At 38.7% G+C, this 18274-nt stretch overlaps 1 protein-coding gene and 1 pseudogene across 2 annotated transcripts; one reads left to right on the top strand and one right to left on the bottom strand.

Annotated features, from left to right (window-relative positions):
• Positions 1 to 2464: 2464 nt before the first annotated feature.
• On the top strand, positions 2465 to 6797 carry LOC137738913 (uncharacterized). 2 transcript variants are annotated; one of them, XM_068478382.1, is made up of 5 exons: positions 2465 to 2710; positions 3037 to 4361; positions 5123 to 6024; positions 6121 to 6177; positions 6432 to 6797. In XM_068478382.1, the coding sequence occupies exons 2-5, from the start codon at positions 3395 to 3397 to the stop codon at positions 6675 to 6677; spliced, it is 2172 nt and encodes a 723-aa protein (XP_068334483.1). In that variant the 5' UTR covers positions 2465 to 2710; positions 3037 to 3394; the 3' UTR covers positions 6678 to 6797. The 2 variants fall into 2 exon arrangements, with proteins under 2 accessions (XP_068334483.1, XP_068334484.1); XM_068478383.1 differs by having other exon boundaries at positions 3260 to 4361.
• Positions 6798 to 7016: 219 nt separating this feature from the next.
• LOC137738916 (centromere protein C-like) lies at positions 7017 to 17732 on the bottom strand (annotated as a pseudogene).
• Positions 17733 to 18274: the final 542 nt, after the last annotated feature.

The following is an 18274-nucleotide window of genomic DNA, read 5'->3' on the forward strand; positions in this document are numbered from 1 at the left end:
AAAAATAAATAAATAAAAAACTGTACAAAAAAATTAATTAATTATTAAAAAATTACTGTTAAAATGACGAAAATACTCCTACCACATTTGATGGATTATTTTGTACTATTTTTGAAGTTTTTTGTTTGAGGGGGCATTTTTGTCCACTTATTTTTAGTGAAGCTTGTGATCCCATAAAACATTGTTCATTGGGCTGTTGGCTTGATATAAGATATAACTCCATCATAAGATGTCGTCACAATGTCAACCTAATAACGCAAGGTAATAATGATGCGAATGAATTTGAACTAAAATGTTCTTTATTTATTTCAAAAGTAAACTACTAAGCGATCCTAATCAACCTTCCCACTTGGGAACACATGTTTAGGGATACAATCCCATTATTATCACATCACATCAATTCAGAGTAGAAAGTAGTTTGCATAACAATTAACACAATAAAGTGTAGTGCAGTGCATAATTAAAAGTAAGATTACGTGAATATTACAAATTAGGTAATATTGTAGTAGAGGAACCATCACCAAGTCTGTAAGTGAAAACCTCATTGGCAAGCCCACTTGTCACTCCCACGGTTTTCCTTGTTCTTGCTATGTCTCGAGGGTCAACAAACCAAGTGAGAATGAACCAAGTTTATCTAGTTAAAATCATTTGAGCATATTAACTCCCGTTTTGAAATCACATATAGAGTCGAAAACTACATAAATAATAATACTACCATAATAGTAATAAGGTTCACATCACACAACGCTCATCATATCAAAGAAAGTAATTCAATCAAACACGCAATATCAATCAAGTTGTATAGCAAGTGAAATGGCATCTACTTGATCGATGACTAGCGTCTACTAGCGAATCTAACCTCTACTAGAAATATTAGTACTTGCAATAAACCTACTGCAGTATATAACTATACGATATGTATGAAGACCATGTGGTGAAAATAAATCACCAATCGTATCAAGATATCATTTAAACTAATCATATTGTTGGTCATTTAAAGTAAACCCTAGTTTTCGAAGGAATCCACTCACAGGTAAGTATAGCGTCCTTCCTCGTTAGGCTCCTTGTCTGACTCCTTTTAATCTCTAATAAACATTTGGATGTGACATGCAGCTTAACTAAGCTTGTCTAGTAGTCATTCTATCAAAAATTATCCAAAATTGCCATTTAGGCTTCAAATTTGCACAAACAAAGGGTGCCACGTGATTTAGAACACCAAAAACCCTTAGGGTAGGCCACGAGTTTGCACGCGCCTTACGCACCAGAAAGACGTGCCGCCACGTGGCACCGTCCTAGTTAGAATCATTTGTGGTATACAGATTGTGTTATGTCTTTATTATTAGTGTTAACTTTTGTAAACAAAATCAACTATCTGTGGATGTGTGTAGTTTTGATATATTGGATTTGGAAGGTACTTAGAAAGGGGCTTAGTTACCTTATAAAGCCCTAGGAATTACAGCATTTATATTGACAACTTTACATGGTTGTATCCCTATATGTATTGTATTCATTGTGTAAATACGAATTAAACCAAAAATATATTTACGAAATACAACAATTTAACTATGTACACAACTATTTTGCTAAAAGTAATGCTAGAGAGACTAAATTTGTAGATAAATTTTAGTAAACTAAATGACATGGAAATTTATGATTGGATTATTACTTAAACGTTAATAAACGTGCTCATTTTCTATTGGTGATACATAATTTAGTTTGCAAATTTTGTGTAAAATTTAACCTTCGTAGCATTAATTTTTTGCTAACACCAATTGTCGGCATAGGTCGTTTACAGTTGATAAAAATGACATACACTAATCGTTAAAATACAAATACGCATGAATGATTGACTTTAACGTTGGTTTAGCGCAAACAAAATAAAGAAATCAAAGCTTGATCGTGCAATTATCCAAAATAACGGACACTTGCCGCCACTTGCGGAACACTCGCAAGTTTTTAAGGGGTTTTGTGGGGCCAGATTATTAGAAGGGCAGTACAGATGAAGGGCCAGGATTGGCTGTGAGACCCCACCGACATTTCCGTGGGACCGTTACAATTCTATTCAGCGTAGGTCAATAAGAAGAAGACCCAGACCAAAATCCAGGCACTCTCGTCCACGTGGATAAAGATCATCTTATTTGTGCAGATTTTACAGGTCCTCACATCTATCCGTTTATGATACATTGAGAGGTTAATTTTTATTAAAAATTGTTTGTGTTTAAATTTAAATGAAAATTTTAAAATAGTTTTTACCGAACAACGTAAAATGAATGAAAAAGATATCAAAACTATTAGAATTTTCACAAAGAGAATCCGTATTGGATCCAAATGCGGTCCATGTAACCCAAACTCATGGCCCTCCCAATAGCCAGAAAGTGCCGCAGGGAATCCCCGCTTCTTGAATCCGTTTACAGACTCGCACGTGCGATCAGATTGTGTTGGAAAAATATAGAGAGCTGAGACACATGCCAATTGTCTGTAAAACCTGTCAGCCATTTCACACTCACTCACCCTGCAACTTGTGCTTCTCTCTCCCTCTCAAGAAGAAACGTCGAGATCTTGGAGCCGCAGCTGCGGAGCGAGAGCATACAGCAAATCCATATAATCTCTCTCTCCTCTCAAAGCTCGTATTTGCTTACCGAATCTTCCCGAAAGAAAGAAAAAACCATTTGGAAGAGAAGGAGCTCTGATGTAATTGCATTGTTTCTTGGTAAGTAGTAATCAGTCAATCTTTTGTGGTCTGTTTGGCTGCCGAGAAAATGGATAGAAAGAAAATGACTCAAGTCTGTCAAGTTAGTGAGAATTAGGATCGGATAACTTTGAAGACCGAGAAAGTAAAGAAATGAAAATACTTGGATCTTGATTTTTACTTTGTTAATTTTTAGTACAGACAGGTAAGATTTACATGAATTCGATATTTTTTTCCTGTGTTTTGCCAGTTGGTTGAGATTTTACAAATTACAGTGATACTATTTTCAGACCTAGAGATGGATGTTAAATTAACATAGAATCTGCGTGCTGATTTTTTGGGTTTAGGGTAGAATGCTGGAGGCAGCTACTCCGTTCGATTGCCGGGATTTCCAAGTAATGGTAAACAGATTAAAATTTCAGTCGGTGTGCTATTTAGGAACTTAAAGAAGATTCCTGACAGCTGAGGAAATTTTTGGCTCTGGAAGCAATTTTTGCGTCTTTAATTCTACACATTTGCTCATTCTTCTGTATAAAGAAAGTAACTTTTTTGTATCCTTAATTGTTGCAGAAACGTAAATCACTGTAAAAATTTGAGCTGTTTGAGTGTTATTGGAGGTATTTTAGCTGTTAAAAGAGAATCTGATGATTTTCGAAGAATGTGTGCTTTGAGCTTTTTTCTGCTGTAAAATACTTAAAAAGAGCAATGGAGGATAGCACTAGAGTGGAATATAAACCCTCGAGGGAAATTGGAAGTTTTAAGTCTATATTGTCAGGAAGATCGAGTCCTCGAAATTCTCCTTCATTTCGGAGATTGAATTCAAGCCGTACTCCACAAAAAGAAGGTAGAAGTAGTGGTGGTGTACAGTGGTTTCGGAGCAATCGGGTATTGTTTTGGTTGTTATTGATTACTCTTTGGGCTTATCTGGGAGTTTATTTTCAGTCCAGTTGGGCTCATAGCAATAACAAGGATAACTTCTTGGGGTTTCGAAATAAAGCAAGGAATGGGAACTCAGACAATGAACAGAATATGCAGAGAAATTTGCTTGCCAGCAACAGTTCTGTGGAAGTTAAGAATGAGACCGCTGAAAATCAGGTGGAAGATGGTAAAAGGATAGGTGTAGTTTCAACAAAAAAGGATTATGGAGTTTCATCTCATCGAAATGCAAGTCCAAAAAAGAGGAGTAAAAAAGGAGCTCGTAGTCTTCGTGGTAAAGGGCAAGGTAATCAGAAGAAAGCAGTGGAGGTTGATAGCCATGAGACAGAGGAGCAGGAATTGGACCTTCCTAAGACAAACACTACTTATGGGATGCTTGTTGGTCCATTTGGCGTTCTAGAGGATCGAATTTTAGAATGGAGTCCTAAAACACGGTCTGGAACCTGTGACAGGAAGGGGGACTTTGCACGTCTTGTTTGGTCTAGGAGATTTATATTAATATTCCATGAACTTTCAATGACTGGGGCTCCACTTTCTATGATGGAGTTAGCAACAGAGCTTTTGAGCTGTGGAGCCATGGTTTCTGCTGTAGTTCTTAGCAAGAAGGGTGGTTTGATGCCAGAGCTAGCTAGGAGAAGAATCAAGGTGCTTGAGGATAAAGAAAAACAAAGCTTCAAAACTGCTATGAAGGCAGATCTTGTCATTGCCGGGTCGGCAGTGTGTGCATCATGGATTGGTGAGAACCATTTTAAGAACTAAGTTAATACATTTGCTGATCTCAAAATTTTTTAAGTGTATGACATTAACTATCAATACCTCCATATTGTTTCCAGTAATAACATGTTGCAATGTTTCTATGCTAGCCAGTGGAGTGATTTTGTATCTACCATCGAGTCTTGTGCTTGTGTAGTTACAGATTTCAGTACCTGTTCAGCCTCATGCAGTACACGTTATACATGTAAAAACATATATTTATCAACATGTTAAATTGGTCCGATGACTCCAATCTCCAGAGTGATTTCCATGTAAATGTTACAGCACCGTGTGGATGGAACAACATATATTGCCTAAGTAATTTATCCTGTGTTGAAAACCATGTACTGTCCTCCAATACTCTTATCTACTTTCATACAGATTGATGTGGGAACTATGCATGTTTTCTGCAAGTAAGACGGGTTTTTTCATTCTAGGAGAACAATGACATCGACTAAGTTATTATTATGCTCTGGTTTCCTTTACCGTCTGAGGATGTGTTTATGCATCGTTTATTTTTCTGTGCAAGCCATCAGATATAAATTTGAAATCAGTATTCCCTCAGTAGTTTGTATATACATAAATTCCTTTAACACTTTATTAGTTTGTTTTGCATTGGTGGGTTTTTGTATTAAAACTTTTTTTAAACTAAGTGACATTCATATTTGCTATTTTGGGACTGGACAGAAAGAACCATTCTTAAATTTGCAGCTGATATGATTTGTCTTGGTTTGCTTGTTTCAGATCAATACATGGATCATTTTCCAGCTGGTGCAAGTCAAATTGCTTGGTGGATCATGGAAAACCGGAGAGAATACTTTGATCACGCGAAGGTTGTGCTTAACCGAGTGAAAATGCTGGCTTTTCTATCAGAATCACAGTCTAAACAATGGCAAGACTGGTGTGAAGAAGAAAAGATTAACCTTAGGTCTCCACCTGCTGTTGTACCACTCTCTATTAATGATGAGCTGGCCTTTGTAGCTGGCATAGCTTGTTCACTCAATACTCCATCTGCTAGTACTGAGAAGATGCTCGAGAAGAGACAGTTATTGCGAGATTCAGTCAGAAAGGAAATGGGGTTAACCGATAATGATATGCTTGTGATGACTCTGAGCAGTATAAACCCTGGAAAGGGGCAGCTCTTGCTTCTTGACTCAGCACGCTTGATGATTGAAGAACCTCTGAAAGATAATCCTAAGATAAAAAATCCCGTACGTAAGCGCCAAGCCCGCTCTACCTTGGGTAGAAAACATCACTTGAGAGCTTTGTTACAAGAATTGAAAGATGGTGTATCATCAAATGGATTACTACCGTCCAGGGAATCTGATGACCAGTTGAATGAACCCCAGAAGAATATTTTTCCGTTAAGTAATCTCTATACCTCTGTTGATGGTACAGGTGCTTTGACTTTCGATGTCACTCATAAGAGGAAAGTGTTGTCAGATAAAGGAGGAACACTCAAACGGTCTGTTAAATTTCTTGTTGGTTCTGTTGGATCTAAGAGTAATAAGGTCGTTTATGTCAAAGAACTTTTAGGATTCCTGTCTCAGCATTCAAACTTGTCAAAGTCAGTGTTGTGGACTCCAGCAACCACACGTGTAGCCGCATTATACTCTGCAGCTGACGTTTATGCAATGAACTCTCAGGTGATCCATCTTGTTAAACTTTATTTACGCTTGTATGTATTTGATCAATTATTCGATGTCATTTAGAACTAACACAATTTGTCAAACGGTGCACAGGGACTGGGAGAAACTTTTGGGAGAGTGACAATTGAAGCCATGGCATTCGGTCTTCCGGTATGACATACAAGTTGATTTTATTCCTCATCCTAAGTCTACTGCTGACAGTTAGTCTTGCTAACCGAACCTTAGATCTGCAAAGGCATAATCTTTCTTTTCTAACAACTACGTAAAGTCAGTATCTCAGAATCGGCTATGCAATGACGAAAAACAGTGATACTTTTATGCATGCATCTGTGAAGCGAAATGGCCTCACGAATACATCTCGGTCATTTGATCAAATACAATTCCTCTGTTTTTGCTCTGGGCAGGTGGTTGGAACAGAAGCTGGAGGCACAAAGGAGATTGTTGAACACAATGTAACAGGTCTGCTTCATCCTGTGGGGCAATCCGGGACCCATGGCCTCGCTGAAAATCTTCGGTTTTATCTTAAGAACCCAGTTTTAAGGAAGCAAATGGGACTGAAAGGACGAGAAAAGGTAGAGCGGATGTACCTAAAGCGGCACATGTACAAGAAATTTGTAGACGTTCTTCTCAAGTGCATGAGACCCAAATAGAACATGTACCAGTAAGATGACATTCTTATTCTTTTGTTTCTTAATTTTAGAGAATGCTGCGAGTGTGGAATTAATGCAAAATATGTTACTCCGGCTAATCGATACGATACAATTACTCGATATTTTCTTGTGCGAGTGTTTTTGATTGTTCGAAAGGTTGTTCCTTTCTTTTCTTTCTTTCTTGGTTGAGTTAGTTCAAAAATGAAGATGAACAATCATATGGCTCCACAAAAGTTGATGTCGTCTGTAACGCCGGATAAAGAAAAACGAAGGGTATTAAGGGGGCTTCAACAATTTAGAGTCTCAGAAACAGAAAATATTTGAAGATAAAAAGGGCAATGAGAGAACCACCTTTCATAAGCTGATCATCGTGGAGAGTGAGTTTTTACAACAGGCAGCACTGGTTACTTCGACGAACATTTATTAAAACGAAAAAATGTTCGTAGGGATGAAACGAACAAGAAACGCCATTACATATCTCAAATCTTGTATTGTTACGTGATTAGCCATGTCAATGCAAAGCTGCCAGCTCAACGAGCTCTTTGTATTCATCAGATACGAATGACTTCACCTTCAGAGGACCTCTTCCGTTATCCTTTTCTGGAGAGGCGTACTTAATCCCGATCACTGTTACCAAACCTGCAATATCCAATACAATTAACTTGTTCTACTCGTGTATTTCTTATGCGTAATAGAAAGTGAAACTGCAACCAGATACACGTGCAAGGGCTAGTAAATGCAAAAATGAAAACAAAAAGCATTTTAACTGCGATCGATCCAACAATATCCACACAAAATACTCACTATCGTGTATACGTCCATATAACAGCCGCTCCCCTTTCCAATACTCCAAAGGTCTTGTCTTGATCCTCGTGCTTCGCCTAACACCTGATTGCCATGTTGTACCAGCCCCTGAGAAGTGGATATTCAAACACAATGAATATTAATTAATAGCAGTAAACAAGCAGCAGCAGAATTGGATATTTATATGATGTCACATATGAATGAGTAAACACCTGCTAGACTTTTCCTTCTAGAAAGTTCCCTACTCTTCCGCCTTCTCTGTGGGCGTGAGTTCAGCTCCAAAGTTGAGTCTGCCACGTTAAGTTCAGGCTCCTCACTAGCCACTGCTTCCTCATGTTTGTCTTCCACCTGTATCTTGTCATAATAAATCGCCAGATAAGCAAATGTTTACAATTCCAAAAATAAATGTAAACAAGCCAAAAAGGTAAACAGACCATGTCTCCATCATTAGCCCCACAGTCCAAATTATTTGTATCAGCATCAGGGTGTGTATTGTCATTCACAGTGCTGCTCGCCTTTCCCAAAGTTGAGTCTGCCACATAAAGTTCAGGCTCCGCACTAGCCACTGCTTCCTCATGCTCGTTTTCGACCAGTATCTTCTCATAATACATCACAAAATCAGCAAAAGTTTATAATTACATAAATAAAACACGTAAAAACAAGACGAGAGGTAAACAGACCTCATCCCCATCATTGTCCCCATTGTCCCAAGCATCTGTATCAGCATTAGGGCAACTTGATGTATCATTTATAACCCTGTTATGCATGTTACTGCCTCCAATGTTATCCTCAATGTCAACGTGAGATCCACTTGAGCCAAACTCAATTCTAGCATCATGTTTTCTTGAATCTTCACTCGCAGATCTTTTTGATGCATGACTGAATTCTTCAAAATCCATGTCAGGTGGACCTAACTCGGCAACTTCAACATTGTCACTTGGTTCAATTAAATGTGACTTCAACTCATTAGAAATAGTAATCCACTCTCCCATGTCAACCAGCTCAGATTGTTTGTCACAGTTCTCAACCGAAGAAGGATTTGTTACTGGCAACTGATCAATGTCATGAGCTGAAAATGGATCGCTTGATTGACTTGAATGTAAAATTCTCTTATGCAAATCCAGAACCGAAGCAAAAGGGCTTTTTGGTGATGTTGGAGATGCAAAAAGAACAGACCCTTCTGCCCGCTTTCTATGTTCCACACCTGTTGAACTGATTAACCCTTTTACCAAATTATCTATGTTTGTCATACTTTGGAATTCTGGAAGGTCTGATTTCTCTGGTTCAATTGGTTTCATCCTCAAACACTTCTGTACATGAGTGACTGCTTCATCACCTTCTAGACATTCAGTATTTAGAGACAGCAGTTCATCAAAACTGTTGAAAAACCCCGCACACTGGACCTTGTTCTTTGATGTAACCAACGGCAATAGACTAAACTAGCAAATATAGAAAACTTAGAAACACACAAGAATTATACTGGTTCGGCAGAACTTATGCCTACGTCCAGTTGTGATTTCCCTAGGTAGAGAAATCACCGCTTCTTTGATTAATAATAGAGATTACAGAACTTATGCAAACCCTAGAACTAATCTCAAACCTCTCTGCTGTTTGGCTGTTTTCTCTCTGCTGTAAATCAGCCTTGCCGCACCCTATTTATAGATATAGGGTTGGCTTACATGTCCTTTACAGATTATAATTCCTATTCTAAGTGGAATAGGAATTTAGACTTCCTTTCCAATTCCAAATAGACTTCTAGGATTTCTAATCTACATTGAATAAGGAAACTAAGATTCTTTCCTAGCCCTTTTAGGAGAAGAATTGGTGGACCCTTTCCCTAAAACAATCCTAAACAGAAAAGGACACAAACTGACGAGCCAAAAACTAACAATCTCCACCTTGGTGAGTCAAACCAAGTCTTGATCGTTTGCACCCCAGAGTATCTTTGAACCTTCTTGAAGTAGCTCTGGAAAAACTTCAAGAGTCTTCACCTTGGCAACCTCCTTCTTGCCTCATTGCACCTCAGGTGAGGAGGTGCTCCACTTTAATCAATCAACGAGATTGATCAAGTTCAAACAATGCTTGAACTTCTTGGCCGGCACTATCTTTGTAAGGAAATCTGCGGCATTGTCATCCGTATGAACCTTTTCAATCCAAATTTCCTTAGACTCCACCCAATCTCTGATTCTGTGATATCTTGCTTCAATGTGCTTTGATCTTCCAGAAAAAACCTGATTCTTTGCCAAGTGAATGGCACTTTGACTATCACACTTAAGCTTCACACAATCTTGAGTGATTCCCATTTGACTTACCAAGCCACTAAGCCAAATTGCTTCCTTTCCAGCTTCGGCCAATGCAATATACTCTGCCTCTGTGGTCGATAAAGCTGTAATTGGTTGCAGTAGTGCCCTCCAACTGATTGGTCCTCCTGTGCATGTAAACACATAACCAGAAGTTGACCTTCTCTTGTCCAAGTCCCCTGCATAATCGGCATCCACATATCCTAACACCCCTACATTTTCCTTTTGCTTCTCAAACATAATCCTTTGTCGCCAAGAACCCTTCAAATAACGCAAAATCCACTTGACTACATCCCAATGTTGCTTTCCTGGATTTGCCATGTATCTGGAAACGACACTGATTGCTTGAGCTATGTCAGGACGTGTGCATACCATTGCATACATGAGGCAGCCCACAGCATTAGCATAAGGCACCTTCTTCATTTCTTGTTGCTCTTCCTCGGACGTAGGACACTGTTGTCCACTTAACCTGAAGTGAGCTGCCAAAGGAGTCGAAACTACCTTTGCTTCTTGCATGTTGAACTTCTCAAGAACCTTCTGAATATACTTGGCTTGTGATATCCAAATCCTTCCAGCGGTCCTATCTCTCTGAATTTCCATGCCAAGGATCTTCTGTGCGGCACCTAGATCCTTCATGTCGAACTCCTCGCTCAACATCCTTTTCAAGTCTTGAATTCTAGACTTGTCTTGACAAGCAATTAACATGTCATCCACATATAGCAATAGCAATATGATCATCCCATCTTGGAACACATGATAGTACACACAACAGTCATACAAACACCTTCTAAAATTAATTTTCAGCATGAATGAATCAAACCTCTTGTACCACTGTCTTGGAGACTGTTTCAGGCCATACAGGGACTTCCTTAGCTGACATACTAGGTTTTCTTTCCCATATTCAACAAACCCTTCTGGTTGAGCCATGAATATCGTCTCCTCTAAATCCCCATGAAGAAACGCTGTCTTCACATCCATCTGCTCAATCTCCATGTCATGCTGAGCTGCCATTGCTAAAAGCAATCGGATAGAAGTATGCTTGACTACAGGTGAAAAGATCTCATCATAATCCACCCCTTCCTTTTGTGAGTACCCCTTAGCCACGAGCCTTGCTTTGAATCTCACGGCATCTTGTTCATGTAGTCCATCCTTTTTCTTAAATACCCACTTGCATCCAACTAGCTTTCTGTCTTTGGGTTTAGGAACCAACTCCCAAACAGAGTTCTTGTAAAGAGACTCCATTTCCTCTGTCATAGCACTTATCCAACTATCTCGCTCATCACTTGCTATAGCTTCTCGATAAGTAGTCGGATCTCCTTGACTAATGTTAAGAGCATAATTAACTTCGTTTTGGTCAAACCCAAACCTATCAAGTTTCTTCTTGTTCTGCTTAGGTTTGTCCAGTGCTATGCATCTTTGGAATGCAGGTGGATTGTTGGGTGGAGTTTGACCCCTTTGGGATATCTGGCGGATTGGAGTACCTTCAATCTGTCCTGTTTCTTGCTCCACCTGATTCCTAACTGGTGAATGATGCTGATGCTCTTCTTCTTCCTCAAAACCATCAGATTCGGCCTCTTGCTCAATTTGCTCCACTTGAGCTTCTTCTTCATCTGAACTGATTAACGGAATCTTTGTTGCTTCAATTCCAGCATCATCCTTCTTCTCCCTACTGCTCTCAACTTTATTCAGAGGCATGGTTGTCTCATCAAAGACAACATCTCGGCTGACAACCTTTTTCCTGTTGTTGAAATCCCAAAGCTTGAAACCCTTCACTCCTTTCTCAAAACCTAGGAATATGCAATGTATAGACTTCGGTTTGAGCTTGGACCTTTCATCACTTGGAATATGTGCATAAGCACTACAGCCGAACACCCTGAGCTTGGAATAATCCACCGGCTTCTCAGACCATACCTCTTCTGCACTCTTAAAACCGAGAACTGTAGATGGTGATCTGTTAATCAAATAACTTGCATGATTAACAGCCTCTGCCCAAAAACTATCAGGCAATCCTGCATGAAATCGCATGCTCCTTTCTCTCTCCATGAGAGTTCAGTTCATCCTCTCAGCAGCTCCATTTTGTTGGGGATTCTTCTTTACTGTGAAGTGCCTTATGATGCCTTCCTGCTTGCAGTAATCGGTGAACTCATTACTTGTATATTCACCTCCATTGTCACTTCTCAGATACTTGATCTTTCTTCCAGTTTGATTCTCGGTTTCTGTTTTTCATTCCTTGAACTTTGCAAAAACCTCGGATTTCTGCTTCATGAAATAAATCCAAACCTTCCTAGAAAAATCATCCATGAAAGTAACAAAATACCTGGCTCCACCATTTGATTTAGTTGGAGCAGGACCCCAAACATCTGAGTGAATATAGCTGAGTTGCTCCTTACTTCGGCTATCTGCACTGCTACTTGCGAATGATACCTTTCTTTGCTTCCCAAGAACACAGTATTCACAAAAGTCCAGTTTGCAAGCTGACACGCCTTCCAACAAGCCTTGCTTGTGTAATTCTTGCAATCCCTTCTGGCTTATGTGCCCGAGCCTATGATGCCATAGTTCAGTCTTGTCTTCTATACTTTGATTTACAGAAACAGCTGCTCCCCCAACTATAGTGGTCCTAATTAACTTATACAACTTATTGGGTTGTAGGTCACCCCACATTACCACTAGCGATCCTTTGGTTACCCTGAGTCTTCCTTTTTTAGACTTGTACCCATAACCGGCCTCATCTAAAGTACCCAAGGAAATCAAATTCTTTCTTAGTCTAGGGACATACCTGACGTTCCCTAAAGCTCGTATCATCCCATCGAACATTCTGATTCGAACAGTGCCGATTCCTCTTACAGGACATGAAGAATCATCCCCCATTAAGACTTCCCCGTTGCTGACTTCTTTGAAAGTATCGAACCATTCTTTTACTGCACACATATGAAACGTGCATCCAGTATCCAAAATCCAATTGAAAGCCTTGGAGCCCGATGTTACCGAAAGAAGTTCCCCGTCACTCTCATGTTCGGTGACAGCACTAGCGGAACCTGAGCTTCCTTCCATCTTGGCTTTCTTTTCTTTCCAAATCTTGCAGTTCCTCTTCCAATGATCGGCTGAACCACATTCGAAGCAACCTTCCTTCTTTTCCTTTTTCTTCTTGGATTTTGACCTACCTCTGTTGCCAGTTTTCTCTTCTCTTGTCTTTTCCCGCCCCCTCTCCTTGCCTTTGGCATAAAGGCCTTGAGAGCTTTCAGTTATATCATCTAGTTTAGCATATGACTGAAGAGCTTGAATTACGTCTTCAAGCTTCAAGGACTCTTTTCCAAACATTAGAGTTGTTCGAAAGTGCTTGAAAGACGAAGGTAGAGACCTTAGCAGGATGATAGCCATATCATCATCTTTGTAAGTTTCTTCGACTTTCTGAAGATTAGCTATGCAATTTTGGAACCTGCATACGTGATCTTCAATATCACCTCCTTCTTCTAGTCGAAGCCCGAATAGTTCATCCTTTAGAAAAAGTTTATTGGACACGGTTTTTCCCATATAAACATTCTCCAATTTTTCCCATGCTTCCTGGGCAGACATCTTTTCGGTGATGTGTGACCGAACTGATCTTGTGAGATGGATCTCGATGGAACTCTTGGCCTTCTTGAGAACCTTATTCCATGCTGCTTCTGTCATGCTTTCCGGCTTCTTACCATCAAGTGCATCATCCAAATCCTGCTGTATCAGTACGTTCTTCATCATCCTTTGCCAGTCCGTGAAGTCATCCTTGCCGTCAAAGGGTTTTAACGCAGGTCCTTGATCTGCATTCATCTTCCCTTTTAACATCGTAGAACACCTTGATCCTAGCTCTTGATACCAATTGTTGAAAAACCCCGCACACTGGACCTTGTTCTTTGATGTAACCAACGGCAATAGACTAAACTAGCAAATATAGAAAACTTAGAAACACACAAGAATTATACTGGTTCGGCAGAACTTATGCCTACGTCCAGTTGTGATTTCCCTAGGTAGAGAAATCACCGCTTCTTTGATTAATAATAGAGATTACAGAACTTATGCAAACCCTAGAACTAATCTCAAACCTCTCTGCTGTTTGGCTGTTTTCTCTCTGCTGTAAATCAGCCTTGCCGCACCCTATTTATAGATATAGGGTTGGCTTACATGTCCTTTACAGATTATAATTCCTATTCTAAGTGGAATAGGAATTTAGACTTCCTTTCCAATTCCAAATAGACTTCTAGGATTTCTAATCTACATTGAATAAGGAAACTAAGATTCTTTCCTAGCCCTTTTAGGAGAAGAATTGGTGCACCCTTTCCCTAAAACAATCCTAAACAGAAAAGGACACAAACTGACGAGCCAAAAACTAACAAAAACTTCCATCGTTCACTTCCTCAGCTAATGAACCTGTAATGGTCACAGTTATCATGCCCCAAGGAATGAATAATAAGGGGATGGAAGGGGAAGATATGTATCTATGTATGCATACACGCAAAGATTTGTCATGATTCACAGTAGATACTAAAAGACCTTTTTAACAGCATTTTCTTACCAGCTAAATCCATCTCCTCCCATGTAACATTTTCATTAGGTTCTACTTGTGAGCAATGGTTCAGTGGACTACCATTCTCACGACTTTCAAAATCCATCAGCGGATAGGAATGCTTGTGCTTAGCCCGCTTTCTGCATTATAAAAAACACTGCTGTCCTAATAACAAAAAATAAAAAAAATAAAAAAATAAAAAAGTGTGCTAGATCCTAATGCAGGCATAATGAACAAATAGATGAAAATATATATTTTCTGGCCATTAAATAAAATTTATTATTACCTCATAATCGATGGTCGACGGCTTCGTTTAATTGGGGATGGATTGTGCTTGTATGCATCAAACATAGCACCACCCTTCAGCTTTTCTAATTCCTTTTTAGCATCTGTGTACAAATCCAAAAGCAGTAAAATTTACAGTTGGACTAGAATTTGCAAAGATTATGAAATACAAGCGGGGTGCAACTTACTCTCATATTTTTCATGTTCCTTGAACAATTCCTCTGGGTCTTTATAATTTTTGGGATCGAAAGGTGTTAGCAAATTCGTATTAGGTTGACTGCATGTAAAAAACATCAACCTCTATCTTTAAAAGAGTAAAAATACTTTAATAAAATGAAGCATCAACTGTAAGCTTTACCTGGAATCAGGCTTCATAGAAAACCGAGCATGTTTAAGACCCAAGGCTGGTCTTCTCTGTCGGGGACTTTTCGCAGCCTTTTCAGGAACAACTTTATTTTTCTGTTTCAATGCCTGTCGATTACCAGGCTCCACAATTTCTGAAGTAACACTTGCAATGTTTTCCACTTGATCATTAAGTTTACTTGGACTATGTTGTGAGGCCTGAAAAAAGCACCATAAGAATTAACTTTTATTGCTTCTGTGATTGAACTGCAGTGTACAAGTGATTGCATTATGTATAAAAGTGATTTAATATAAAAAGGTTTTATAATTTTATTTAAGGCAAAAATTAACCCTATAATGAGGACATACTTAGAGAGTTAGTTCCCCACTGTATGGGAGATGATAAGATATAAATTCCGTAATGAAAAATCAATTGGTCCTCCGTCTGCTTTTCTTTAATATAGCAAACCTAATCATAAATAAATAGCATTCTGGGCTTTCTTGAGATTAAAATTGCCAAAACTTTGAAAGGAAAATTCAACACGCTCCAATTTTCAGACTACCCAAATTCCAAGATTCAAACAAAGTGTCAAAAAGCTCATATTAAAATGCCTTTATCTACTTGTCATTCGTTCTCCCAGCAACCAATCTGGATTACAGTTTTCACTCAAGCACCCAGATCAAAATAACTACACTGAGCTCAATCAACTAGACATTTGATCCCCTCATAAAATTTCTAGGTCATAATATTAAGGAATAAATACACTGGAAAAGTTAGCATGTTAAGAAAAACAATATCTACCCAAGATAAACTGAGACTCAGAAGAAATAAAAGTAAACTTAAACTTTTATTTGATATAGTAGAATAAGTTAGTGGGACAAAATGAGATGGAGATTGTGTGAGTAAGTACCATGAAATTGAGTAGGATATGGATGGCTTGCTGATCAGCATCCAACGCAGCACCACCCCTCAAATTCTCTTTTCCTTTTCTAGCATCTGTGCACCGATCAGAAAGCATCAAAATTTACAGTTGCACAAGGGTTTGTAGCATAAATTCAGGAACACAGAGGGAGTGCAACTTACTCTCATGCCGACTGATGTCAAAAGGTGGTAGTGAACACATATTAGGTTGACTGCAAAATGAATACAACCAAATATCAACCTATTGCTGTAAAAGTGACTCTTGAGAAAATCAAAAGCACCAACCATACACTTTACCTGGAATTAGGCTTCACAGAAAAACGAGCAAGTTCACGACCGGAGGCTGGTATTCTTTTTTAGGGGATTATACTCAGCCTTTTCATGAACAACTTCACTATTCTGTTTAGCTTGTGGAATACCAGACTTCAGAATTTCGAAGCATCACTTAAAATGTTTTTCACCTGATCTACAAGTTTAACTTGTGAGGCCTGAAAAAACACTAGAAAAAAATTAACTATGAAAGCATTCCACCCACTGATAAAATTCCACTGCATAAGAGATCAGATACAGAATGACTTTATTTGAGACAAAACCTGAACCCCACCCCCCCATAGAATCGGTATTGCCTTATACTAAAATATAAAGTCAGTAATTAATTGGTTCTCAGTCTTGTTGCATTTTAACAAATGTAAGCATAAAATAAAATAGACAATATGATGAGCTTTCCAAAGTTAATATCCCCAAAATTCTGAAAAGGAAAATCAAACTCTGGTAAAATTTATAGTTTTCCCAATTCCAAGTTTCAAAATTTTTACAAAGTGCCAAAAGTTCATATTTATACCATGTCCATTCGTTTTCTCAGCAACCAACAGAAAATATAGGCTTCACTTAAGCACCCACATCAAAATTGTCACACTGAGCTCAATCAACAATAAAAACAAAATTACAAGATTCCAAACAAAAATGAAATTATTAATCCGATAATTTCTAGGTCATAAATTAAAAAAAAATTCAAAACAAAAATTTCGAAAAATGAAAGAAAAAACAATATTTCCCCGAAACAAACTCACAGTAAGCAGAAATATGATTAACTGAAAACTTTTCACCCAAACTAAATATTGATCTCAAATATAAATTTTGGGGAGTAGAGTAGTGTGACCAAGTACCGTGGAGTTGAATTGGAAATGGATGGGTTGAAGGTTGAGGTCAAAATCGAAGGGAATGGAAATTGAATTGTCTGGGATGGCCTTGAAGCTCTGGTGGAAGAGGGAGAGGCCTGTGAAACCCTGCAGCGGATCCAATGGATCAGAGCTCCGAGCTTCGTTCATTTTTTCTCCCTCACATTTCAATTTTCAGGAGGGAAATCCCTAGTAGAGATAAGGAGACAAAATACAGGGTCTAGGGTTTGTTTTGTGTAATTTAATTAATTAAGAAGCATGTTGTTGCACGGGCAATAATCGAAACAGATGATAACACTCTGCCACAAAATTAACTACAAATAATCGAAGCAGCTAAATGATACAGAATTCTTAATTAACAATTACAGAATCCTTAAACCCTAGCTCTCAGAAGCCCTAAACCCTTGTCAATGCGGTCAAAATTAACAATTTATTTCACTTCTAATACTAATTGAACAGAAATTTCAGCAAATATCGAGAAGAAACAGCAAGAATTGATTTCAGAAACGGGTAAGAAATTTAGAAAAATATAGAAAGAAAAAAAAAGTGCCCAGAAGCTACCTACCTAAACACCATTTCAGATCTGTCGATCCTCTTCGAATAGGTCGATCGATTCCAGAGAGATAGAGAAAGGAGGAGTCAGACGACGGAGGCGAGACCGTTTGAGTCGTTCTCGCGGGGTCTGCGAGACGGAGGAGGCAACTTGAGCGGGAGTTAACCGAGCTTGGATCTTGTGTTCCCATTGTATCTGTCGCTTAACTGTCCCTTGATTGGATTGATGACACCTGTCCCTAAGTAACGGTTTTGGACAAGCTCATCGCTATACGAGAAGTCCAACGGAGCTCCAAATGTCCACGCAATTGGGTTAAATTGCACCCAACCAAACAAAATGAGCACCACCGCTCCAAAAAGAAGGAGGCAGTTGGGTTGCTGGCAGTAGCCCGTTGAACTATCTGGACAAAAAGTAGCGTGCTTTTAAGGGCTGGTTTGGTATTGCTGTGTTTTGAAGAAAAAAAATTGTTTCTGTTGTGCTGTGAAAATAAGCAGCTATGAAATAAAGCAGCAGAGTGTTTGGTAAACTTTTTTGTAAAAGTGCTTTTGAAAAGAAAAAAAAAAAGCAGTATTATAGTGTTTGGTAAACTTTTATGTAAAACAGATTGGAAAAAAAGCTGCTTTTTCAAAGCTGGGTTTTGCAGCTTCTTGTTTTTGGCTTTTTTTCATCCAAAACT

This window comes from Pyrus communis, chromosome 7 (genome assembly GCF_963583255.1).
Source record: "Pyrus communis chromosome 7, drPyrComm1.1, whole genome shotgun sequence".
Lineage (NCBI taxonomy): Eukaryota > Viridiplantae > Streptophyta > Magnoliopsida > Rosales > Rosaceae > Pyrus > Pyrus communis.